This window comes from Pyrus communis, chromosome 17 (assembly GCF_963583255.1).
Source record: "Pyrus communis chromosome 17, drPyrComm1.1, whole genome shotgun sequence".
NCBI classification, from domain to species: domain Eukaryota; kingdom Viridiplantae; phylum Streptophyta; class Magnoliopsida; order Rosales; family Rosaceae; genus Pyrus; species Pyrus communis.
In genome coordinates, this window is record NC_084819.1 from 5,730,766 (window position 1) to 5,742,573 (window position 11,808).

Genomic DNA, 11,808 nt, shown 5'->3' on the forward strand with positions numbered 1-11,808 from the left:
CAAAAACGACGATGAGCCTGCTAAGCCCATCACAATCAATGGGAATGTGACACCCTCAAAAGGACTGAACACACCCGTCTTTCAATACATCCCAATGTCGAGAATAAAGAATGGGTAATCCCCGTTCGAAATTGGAACAAGCAAAGCCAACACACAGCTGCACAAGGACGATGTAAAACTGCTCAAGACAAATGCAGTTTTACCTCTAACATAGCTAGGCGATGCTATTTCAAAACCACCGCAAGGTTTCGTAAAACTTCTACCTATGGGGGTGGAACCAAGCTCTCTTCTAACCAAGAGGACCGAAGAAGGTTTCGACCTAAATGCCTACAAACTCATGTCAAAGGTTGGGTATGTTTTCGCCTCCCCTTCAAATCCTGGAAAGAAGGTTTCAAACACTGTCAACAACAAAGAACATGACCTCACCGAGACTCAAAAGAAGTTAAAGGAGCATAGTTACAGAGTTGACAACAACAAAGCTGGACTTGGCTTCACACCAAATACACCCGTGAAGATTTCAAGAAAAGTGAAAAACGCTAGCGCTCAACACATTAGCGTGAGCGTTGAACAAAGTAAAGAGGGGCCTAAACTTGCCCCTCAAACATCAGTCTTTAATAGGCTGAACCATTCAAAACTCAGAATTTCGACACTTAATCACATTGGTGGTCAAGACCAAACCTTCGTCTTCAAAAGGCTTAACATGCCAACACCCCAAAACCTAAGAAACAAAACAATACGGCTAGCTCTCTTCCGCAACGGATAGCCTTGGAAAGACTCAAAGAAACCAAGAAGTTTTCTAGAAAGAGGAAGACAACGCCCAAGGAAGAAAAGCTTGACGTCCAGCAGAAAAAGATGACGTTCGAAGCTCGATTCCTTCAAGAATGAAGCACTAAGCAACCTTGGAAGTCGACACAAAAGGACAACTAAAGGTAAAGAAGCGCACCATCATTTACACTGTCCAATCTTTATGCCAACAAGCCCAAGAGGATGGTACTAATGATCTCAAAGAGTTTAACGTAGGCATAAGCGAGAAACCGAAACCTATCTTTGTAAGTGCACTACTAAGTGCGGACGAAATCGAGGAGTACTACTAAATGCTAATGGAGTACAAAGACGTCTTTGCTTGGACCCACAAATAAATGCTTGGCCTTGACCATACCATTGTCGTGCATCGTCTTGTAGTCAAGCCTAGAACGCGACTGATAAAGTAAACTCAAAGATGTTAGCGATCCGAGCTCCTACAAATTGAGGTCGAGATTGACAAGCTAATCGAAGTAGGCTTCATTTAGGTGCAATACCCTAAATAAATCTCCAACATCGTCATTGTCCTTAAGAAATCTGGACAAATACTTGTTTACGTAGATTTCTGTGACCTCAACGATGCTTGCCCGAAGGATGACTTTCCCTTGCCAATCATCGAAATCATGATGGACGCAACCACTGGCCACGAGGCACTATCATTCATAGACGAGCTCTGCGAGAAATACAAATTCAAGCAGCACAAGTCTTCCATGTATCATACTTTAGCCAATGATCTTGCGGAAGCATTCAACAAAACGCTATGCAACCTCCTGAAGAAGGTGCAAAGAAAGACTGGCACGAAAGAATAAGCGAAGCACTTTGGGCATATAGGACGACACATATGACTCCTACCCAAGCTACGCCTTATTCTTTCGTGTATGGCATGGAAGCTGTTCTGCCACTCGAAAGTCAAATCCCTTCACTAATGATGACTATATAAGAAGGCTTGACTGAAGAGGAAAATGCAAGGCGACGACTTCAAAAGTTGGAAGCACTTGATGAAAGAAGGCTCGAAGCTCAACAAAACTTGGAATGCTACCAAGAGCGGCTATCCAAGGCATTCAACAAGAAGGTTCGCCCAAGGTCTTTCTAAACTGGAGATCTTGTCTTGGCATTACGAAGGCCCATCATCATAACTCACAAAACGAAGAGCAAGTTCACATCAAAATGGAATGGACCTTACGTAATACAAGAGGTCTACACCAACGGCGCCTACTTAATCATGGCGGAAGACGGCTTAAAGATCGGCCCCATCAATGGCAGATTCTTAAAGTGCTACTACCCTTAAACCAAACAAGCAATGCTCCTCGCCTGCACGAGCCTAAACTGCACATGGCACAATGCTCCATGTTCACACGAGCTTAAAAGGCGACACTCAATGTTCTTCGCCTGCATGAGCCTAAACTGCACAGGGCACAATGCTCCTTGTTTGCACGAGCTTAAAAGGTGACACTCAACGCTCCTGGCCCATAAGAACATAAACTGTGTACGGCAAAACAAAACCCAAAAAAATAAAAAAAATCAAAAAAATCAAAATCATCATCAAAACCGTCAAAACCATCAAAAACGCAATCTATCATTCATTTGAACTACATCATGACTTGATCCCTCCTCAACCGAGGGTACGTAGGCAACTTGAAACTTCAAAACTTTAAGTATAGTCACATCACTGGAAAAAAAAAATGCAAACACTTTGAAGAATAAAGAGCAAATTCAAAATGTGAAAACTTTATTTCTTTAAAGGAAAAAGTCAGCTGCAAAGCCTTATTACAAAAAAAAAAAAAAAAAAAAAAAAAGGCTTAAAGTACAAAGAAAGGAAAACACTACTTGAAAGCTATGTCCCTAAAACTACGACGACGATCTTCAAGCAATTCTTCCAAAGTCTTCAAAGTCTCCACATTGGTGGGAGACAAGATGGGCAACTCCATAGCCATGCCTTTCTCTTGCTCTAGGCGTGAAATCTCCTCTTGATGCTGAGAAAGTGTAGCTTCTTATTCCGAGAGAACACCCTGAAGTTATGATGCTTCAACTTCCAACTATTCTCGTTCTCGTGCCAACGCTTCTAAATGCATTTGGACAAAAGCCAAAGAAGTCCCTGTGGCTTGATAACCTTCCGAAGCGGCTTGTTGGGAAGACCGAACTTGGGCAATTGATAAGTCTATTGCCGCAAGTTGTTAAGCTCTAACCTCTGGACTCAACTTCCTCGAGGAAATAGCATGCAAGGAAGAATACTCAATTGTGGTGGCCATAAGTTCGACAATCTTGACTCTCAAGAGTGAGGAATCAACGTTAAGGTTGTTAATCGCAAAAACAATCTTCGACAAGTCCTTCTTGAGCAACGCAAGGTCCTTCAATGAGCACTTTGAAATCCTCTTCTCAATATGGCTCTTGATATTCATGGCCGCGTGAAGGTTGATACGATGGATAAACTGCTCAGTGCCACTAAGGTTCGGCCTTCTCAGAGAGATCTTAGAGGCAGCTGGCAAAGATGTTGGAAGCATGATGGGCTCTTGCATACCTTCACTTACACACGGCAAACATGGGCAACTTGGTGGATTTGGAACAAGCTCTGCACTGGGCGGATCCCCAATCTCCTCATCCGTAGGTAGATTGCCTCCAAATAGCATCTCCGTAAAAGGAATGAACACCCATATTCGCCAAATCAAAAGAACAAGAGGGCCCATCCTAAAGGAGACAAAGAAAGATGTTAGAAACAAAAGCTAAACCAATGAAAGCAGAAGAAATCGTAAGAAAGAAGAAAATGCATACATCTTTCTCAAGTGACACACATACATCGAATTGAGGAGGCCTAAACACTTTCTTCTTCTTATGATGAAAATTGACATCGATGTCATCCTGAGCACATTCAAGCAGTTGCTTGTTCAAAACTTGTTGACGCTGCAGCAAAAAAAATTCATCTTTGTGCGAGTCAACTTCATCACCTGCCTCTTTAGAAACATCTGAATGATAAGAAGACAAACATGGGCATTGAGAAGCTAAAGTCGCAGGTCCATCTTGCAAAAGAGCTACACTCGCATAATCAAAAGGTGTTAGCTGCGCAGGAACTGCAAAACAACCCCTTCTCGGCGCATCATAACGTGAATGAGAATAATTGGTGTCACTTGCCGTCCCTAGGTCTTCATGATGTACCTTTGACTAGCAATGTGAAATCCCGTTCCCGAATTTCACTGTTATAATCTACGCATTGTTATTATTGAAATTTTATGTTATTTTCGGGAATTTGTATTAATTTATTTGAATTTAGATTTTAATTAAACCAGTTACAAAGTTAGAAGTTTGGAAATTAATTATTTAAAATCTGTAGATCTTTCGAGGTCATAATTTATATTTCTGAATAGAGCTCGATCCCACGAACGCATAGCCAAAAGCTGTTTGTGAGTCCGAATTATAACGGTATAGTTACGGACATTTGAAGTTGTGATACTATAGATTTTAGGAATTAATTATCTCCCACTTTGTGGGTAAGAGGCCCAGATCGATATGGGGTTAAGGGGACCATCAGAATTGAAAAAAAAAAGAAAGAGGGGGAAGCAACCAATGAGGAGGAAGAAGAAAAGAAAGGGAAAAGAAAAGAAAAAGGAAGAAGAGACCTCCTCTCCCGTGCGTACACCCGTGCCCCCACCTGAGCAAATTTCGGCGATTTTCACCATCTTTTCTGTCGAACCACCACCATACAACACCTGCAACTTCTTCTACACATCCCTTCTACCATTTTCACCCAAGATTATGGGTTTTTAGGTCAAAAATCGTGAAGAACAGTGCGAGGAACCCGGAGGTGTTTGACAGCGATTCGATCGTTCCAGCGAGTTTCACCACCCATCACCACCTTCAATCAACTCCCCTTAGACCCAGGAACAAGATCCAACCAGTGGTAGGGGTGTTGGAACATCGAGGAAGGACAATCGAATAACACTCACCTTAGGGTTTCTGGCGGGTTCGAGCTAAATTGGGGTTTTTCCCGGCTAAATTGGCCTTGGCCACAGGTATAAAGTTTGCTTTACTCACTGAGATCTACCTGCCTGTAAAATTTAGTAATTTTTAAAAATAGTTGAATGTTCTGGTGAGTCGAGGTGGTTGACCGCCACTTGCGGCGGTGCGTGGCCAATGGGCCACCGATGCTATTTTACGCTAAATTGATATCTTGATCTCAGAATTGATATCCATATGATGTGTTTTGATTATTGTGAACCTAGTTTGATTAAGGTACATTACTTGATTATTATATGAATCGATGATCCGACTGATGGATCGAGATAAGAATTTAGTATGTGGTTCTATGAACATAATGTGGACTTTGGGGAGTTATGGATTGGAAATTCGATGTACGGATCTTCCGAATCAAATTACGTAGGGTTGTGGACCCTACCGTTGATCGATAGTTGACTTTTGGTCAACATGTCTCTACATGTTTAAATACTAAATCTAGTACCATGGGATACTAGATGAAGTCTAATGGGGCCACATTGTTTAGAGAGTGACTGGAATATATGTGATATAATTATTACCTTAATTTCTTATATTGATATCATTTGTGAATATGATTTGGGTTATAAATGAAATTTATATTGAAATGTGAATTATATGTATATATATGCCAATGACCTATGTTTATTAAATGTGAATTCTATTGAAGTGTTATTTTTATTTCTGGCCATTGATCTATTTTCATTAAGTATGATTTGACTTGTGCATTGGAAATATGGTTTATATTGTATGATTGGATTGATGTGATGAAATGTGAGGGCTAGTAATGGACCGTTAACCCATTGTCATGGGGTTTGTTGCTTCGAAACATGTGTCACCCCTCGTGTCATTATTTCATTCTCATTTCGTTGAGTCTTTGTGACTTAAGTAACTTGATCCATGTCTTGTTTCACTGATTGATGTTATGCATTGTACTCTGCGATTCCGTTAAGTGATGGTCTGGAATCGTATCCTGGTTGGATTCCATTGAGTGATGGTCCGGAATCCCTTCTACTCCTCAATTTCGTTGAGTGATGGTCCGGAATCGTATCCTGGTTTGGATTCCGTTAAGTGATGGTCTAGAATCCCCTTTGTTGTCTTGGCTCTACTGAGTAGTTCGAAATCCCATTCTTCCGAGATGTAGGCTTCGGCCGAACTGTGTCGTTCTAGCCCTGCATTCGATGAATGGTATGTGTTATTGATGATGTGATGCTTGGCATTATTGTTTAATGTGATTATGGAAGGATGTGGGTTATGGTTATTGTAATTATGATTAGACTCGTTGACCATTGTGACTAGTGAATATGATTGTGTTCCATCGTTTGTTCTTTGTAATATTGTATGATATGCATTGTGATATATTGTTGACACATAGCGATTTATGTGATGAATGTTCGAGTATAGTGAATTGGTGAACTACAAAGGGCTTGATCCATGTTGAGGGTACGTAGGCAGTCTAACGAGGAGGTTAGATGCAGCCATAAAATATTTAGAAATTACTACGCAATTTGGACCTTAAGTGGTGCTTTATTCATGTCCCGGAGGCAGGGTATGTTAGATATACGAGTATTTGGTGAAGTCACGTGTTAATCCTGGACGTATTTCGGGATCAGGGCGTGACAAGCAACCTACGTAGGCACGGGTCACCGGATTGCTCCTGAACTCGTCCTTGGCCAGTAGGGTGATAAAAGCATTTATGCATGAACGGGTACAAGACTCCCAATGCATATACACAGCTTGCAAAGATTCCAGCTATGTGTTTTCTTTCAGCTTGCTTGACATATGTTGGACAAAACCAAACTGCCTGCTGAAACGGTGAGGATTATACGGCTGAATAACACATCGGTTTCTTTGCAGTAAAGAAACATACCCAGAGCGAAGACTTGTAAGATAATACAAATCTGAGAAACGAAGGTGTGAATCTTTTATGAGGCCTTGCCGCGCCAAGCCAACCCTTGCTAGATGGTCAATTCTTAAACCTTCACAGCTTCTAAATAATGCCTGCGCCTGCAAATCATCAAGGCTCTTTCTAGAAAGCATGCTAGAGTACTTTGTCATCATAGGCCCCAGCTTGGCCGAAGTTGATGAAGAAGGCCCCAACTTGTCTGAAGTTGATGAAGAAAAATGAGTGCCAATGTACTCACTTAACCAACCGTAGTGGTAGGGAAGTGATGTAGCGCGATCTTCGTTGCTCGCTGAGTTCGAAACAACATTCAAGCCATCATAAATATTGGCTAAAACTGGAATAGCAAGGTTGAAACAAACATTCACCTGTAGCCTCTTGTTAGCCACTTTGAAGATTTCGAGGTAGATAAAGTTGACGTCATCTTTGAAGAAAACAAACTTACAAAGCCAACAAGCTAAGAAAGTAAGATTCTTCCATGTGCTCTGACGCTACGCCAAGATCCTCAAACACTTTCAACTCAGCAGAAGCACGGCACCTAGCTGAACCAATGGTACCTAACGGATCTGAGTCTCCCTTTGGTTTAGTGGTCTTGTTGCGATCACTTTTCTTCAAAGGCTTCTTGTACTTCATGGCATCCCAATACCAAAATTGGATCTATGAAGAAATCTTCATGCTTGACTTACCCTAAGCCTCATAGGAAAGCTTATGATATGCCCAAAATAAATAACGGCAACTCGCAGGCAATCATCGGCTATTACGATGAGAAAATTCTTCCACGCCAGGAACAACCTCGTCGTAAAACTTACCCTGAATCGACAAGCCTCCTATCTTGTGGAGATCCCAAAGTGATATTGACATCTACCCTTGTGACGTGTGAAGTGTGTTGGGGATACTTTAGAATACCACGACTTAATATGCATTGAGTTGTCTTTGGTAGGAAGAACAAGCGCCTTAGGGCCAGTCAATGGCACACAAAGTTTCAATGTCATTCCCTTATCTTGCGAATCGTCTTCCGTCGAAAGAATAGTGATGGTATTGCTCTTAAAACACTTGCAAAATACCATGGCTGTAACAAAAAGAAAAAAAAAAAAAAGAAAAGAAAAAAAAAGACAACATAAGAATAAGGTGGGACGGCAAAGAAAACAAAAAGAGATTGCTTCACTAAAGCAAGAGACATGCGAGAAAAACCTCGTAAGCGTTGGAGAACGACGATGACAAAGTCACAACAACAAAAAGAAATCAGCCACAAAGCTTGAGCAGCATGGCAAAAAGGGCAGCTACAAAACGGTCCTTCAAAGCATTCTATAGTAGCAAAGAAAACTAAAGTGCTACGCAATCGCACTACACAACCTCGCAGCGATTACGCAAGCAGTTTCTTGCACTACGCAGATTAACCCCGTTGCAGCCTTTTGCACAACACCATGCGGTAAAAAGTGCCGCACTACAACAAGCACCAAACAACAAAACTCACGACAGTAAGTAGCAATTGCACACGGCACAACAGCAAGCACAATGGCAATGCATGGCAAGGGTAGTTTGTGACAAAAACACACACCCAATTGCCCTATAAATAAGGGTCAATTGCTTCCTAATGTTATAGGGAGAATGCATACCAAATAACAATAGGAAAATCAAAACAAGGAAGTACATTCCAGCTGCAAGAAGAAAGCAATTCCAAAAAAAAAAAAAAAAAAAAAAAAAGAGAAGCTGATTTCAGCCATAAAGGAAAAAGAAAATGCTGTTTTTTGCAACAAAAAAATCAGCAAAGAAAAGAAAAGGAAACCAAAAAAAAAAGGAAAAAGGAAAGGGCTTCAAAATTAAAACAAAAAAAATCAGCAAAGAAAAGAAAAGGAAACCAAAAAAAAAAAAAAGGGAAAAAGGAAAGGGCTTCGAAATTTCCAAAACAACAAAGGAAAGTACACCCCTTGCCAAAATACAAAAGGAAATCCCTCCGAGGGATTGGATTGGAATAGATAACTCCCTAATTTCAAGGCATACCGAAAGCAGAAGTAAATGATTTTTTATTTGGAGGGGACTACAAGAGGATTAGACATGAAGAAAACTCATTCCTTTTAATCCTACCATTTTGGAAAGGATTGGAATAAATAAGTTTTCTTCATGAGTAATTCATCTTCTACTCTCTAGTCGGACATAATTTTTTCATTACTCACCTCAATGGGTCTTTAAATTAGAGAGTTATCCATTCCAATACAATCTTAAATACCAAACGAGGCCTTACCCTTTGGCATTTACGTGGTATTGCAATAGGTAGGTCTCATTTTTCACTCGAATAAAAAAAGAAAAAGAACATGCTGGAGCATTTTCGTACAAAATGTTACAAGTTATCTCCATTTGATTAAGTTGCATTCTTTGTTGGATCCATATCTCTTAAATAGTTTAATTTGTTCTTTTTTTTTTTTTCTCTTTTTTTTTCTCCTTCGACCTTCACACAATTGAAAAATGGAGAAAAAAAATTGCACTGGAAGCATAAAATTTTGTGGAGAGTGACCATGGAAATTGCTTTTTCTTCTTTGTACATATTTCACCAAATATAGTGATCTTAAAATGCCATCCCTCTTTGCAGCTTGAGAATTATGTGTTTTTTTCTGGCTTGTTTTTCTTTCTCCATTATCTTCACATGAAAACCATTTGGAAATTGTAAACCCGGCGTTCGGACTATATCTCCTCCTTTGATTGGTTCCCACCTAAAAATTTTGGATGTAAACATGTAATTAGTCTCCCTCCCTCCCTTGCCATTTGCAAATTGTAAAAGCCGGCGTTCGGACATTCTTACCTGCACTTGGTAACCAAGCAGTGTAGAAATACAGCCATCTGCACTTTAGTAAATTCTGTTCCAACACAAAATCTCATGCCACCACCAAAAGCCATGAAGTGTTTGGATGCATTGCACACTTCTACGCCCTGCATTAATCCATTTTTGAAGTACAACTGAGGCCTAAAATTATGGTACCAAAAAGAAGATTGCAGATGAACTAGAACTGTCCATTCTCTCATATTGAACTGACCTCCCATCTCCATGGATTGAAGGCTACTGGGTTTTCGTATTTGGCTGGGTTTAAGTGTACGGCTGGTGGACAAACCATAACTGCCCAACCTGCTGGAATTGTATATCCTGAACCACAACAAACGTGTATAGCAAGTAAAATTAGGATGACTTTCATGATTGCAACTTTATTGTATAATTGAAGAAAAAAAAGATATATCACTCCTTAATCACTCCTTACATACCCTTAAAATTTATTTCTCTCACTGCTTTTCGAAAGATGCCTGGAACTATATTCGCCAGCCTAACTGTTTCGCTGATGACCTGCAAGTTGAAATTGTCAGTTTGTAAGACAGAACTATGAACATGAAATTTTTTTTTCTATTTTTTTTTTTATTAAGAATTGAAAGTTGAAGTGGGAGACTCACCTGAAACGTGAATTTCATTGATTTGTACTCTTTCCATGTGAGTCCAGAATCGGAATTTTCCCTTTGCTTTAAAATCATCTCGTGCTCTTCCTGTCACAAGAAAGAAAATTTTGACATGTTTTGAAATGTTGAAATCATTCACTAGCATGGTTTGAAATTTTTTTTGTCGCACCGTTAATTGCTTTAGCACAAGAGGATGGTCTGTAAGAAACTTCATGGCTAATGTTATAGCCAGGGAAGTTGTTTCGAAGCTAGCGAAAAGCAGCACGAACATTAAGTCCAAAGCAATTCCCTCTGTAAGTATTGTTCCCTCTTTCTTAAGTTCTTCAAGCACGTAATCGAAAAAATCAATTGGCTGCTTCCGGGACTCTGCTCGTCTTTCCTGCAGCATGTTCCTAAGCATTCTCATTGCACTTTTCCTACCCTGAGAAATTGTTGAATGTCAAAACCAAGATAATAAATTAGAAACTAGAATCTAGAATGCTTTCACTATTAAACTATTTCGTACTAGAACCGTTTCAATTTTTGTGGCTAATTAAACGCAACAAACAAGTGTTATGGTGCGAAAGAAATATGTTTACCACTAAACATTTGTGATAAGCTGTTCCAGGGATGTCCATAGGAAAGGAGATCAATCCTTGTATGAACGCGACGAAGTTTTCCCGTAAGTTCTCCGGGGACTTATTTGACTCATAACTAAGAAGTTTCTTTGCAGTGAGATCAAATATCATCTGCAAACACCAAAGATAATCAGACTCAAAAGTTCAAACAAGATACTAAGTTTTAGTGAATGCTAAGTCAAAAAGAAGAAAGGTTATCAGAAAAATACGCTTGCAATTGAGTCTTTTAATTCTGTACTGTCCTGAGATGACCATTGTTGTAACCTGCTGAGTGCTGCCTGTTCAATTTCCGGGATCATTTTCTTAAGGCTTTCAGGGCCAAAGAGATGTAGGACCATGTTCTTGAGGTATTTGTACATGACCCCATGCAAGGAGCCAACATTTTGTCTGCCAAAAATCTCGGTGAATGTATCTGGATACCAACTTTGGAACAAATTTCCCTCTTGTTGGAACACAAAGTAATTGAGATCCGGGTCAGTCGATATGATAATTGGCCTTCCCACCAAATTACTCCTGAAAATTGGTCCGTATCTGGAAACAGAAAAATTCAGAATGCATGTTAAAAATATGAAAGAGAAAAGAGAGTCGAAGATTGCACGAGGCAATGATTTTCATGCTCAGTTTCTCCTGCCCTACACTCATTGTTTTCCATTGATTCTCATTTGATTTATTCAATTCTGAGACTAGAAACAAGGAGAAGAGTATAGAAGGAGAAAAAAGGGAGCGCGCAAATCATTTCCCGCACAAATTATCACAAATTTCACCTTTCCATCCTTTCCTTGATGAAGGGAGGAATATCAGAAGAGGTGTTGGGAGTGAAGAATTGTAAAGTTTCCCCAAGTAGTGGCAATCCCATTGAGCCTGGTGGAAGTTTGCCATTGCATTTGGGATTTCTCCACCTATAAACCCAATGTGTAATGCTTATAACAACCAATGCTGTAATGCACAAAGCCCACATCTTTTCAAACTCTCACTTCTACTCCAGCTTCAAGAGATCTTGAAGTGAAGAATTAACAACAGATTTTTATGCTGCTACAAACACTTGATTTTTGACAGAAGAGGGGA

General features: G+C 40.0%; 1 protein-coding gene across 2 annotated transcripts; it reads right to left on the reverse strand.

The window, feature by feature from the left end:
• Positions 1–9,172: 9,172 nt before the first annotated feature.
• Positions 9,173–11,808, reverse strand: LOC137721737 (cytochrome P450 87A3). 2 transcript variants are annotated; one of them, XM_068460758.1, is made up of 10 exons: positions 11,508–11,808; positions 10,953–11,274; positions 10,705–10,854; positions 10,296–10,547; positions 10,124–10,213; positions 9,937–10,019; positions 9,868–9,881; positions 9,718–9,824; positions 9,486–9,613; positions 9,173–9,396 (listed from the first exon to the last, which is right to left on the reverse strand). In XM_068460758.1, the coding sequence occupies exons 1-10, from the start codon at positions 11,699–11,701 to the stop codon at positions 9,252–9,254; spliced, it is 1,485 nt and encodes a 494-aa protein (XP_068316859.1). In that variant the 5' UTR covers positions 11,702–11,808; the 3' UTR covers positions 9,173–9,251. The 2 variants fall into 2 exon arrangements, with proteins under 2 accessions (XP_068316859.1, XP_068316860.1); XM_068460759.1 differs by lacking the exon at positions 9,868–9,881 and having other exon boundaries at positions 9,941–10,019.

Coding starts and splice junctions, on each gene's coding strand:
- LOC137721737 (XM_068460758.1), bottom strand. CDS start 11,701: ATGTGGGCTTTGTGCATTACAGCATTGGTTGTTATAAGCATTACACAT. Junction 9,614..9,717: donor TCAATCCATGGAGATGGGAG/GTCAGTTCAATA, acceptor GGATTAATGCAG/GGCGTAGAAGTGTGCAATGC. Junction 9,397..9,485: donor TGCTTGGTTACCAAGTGCAG/GTAAGAATGTCC, acceptor CAAAATTTTTAG/GTGGGAACCAATCAAAGGAG.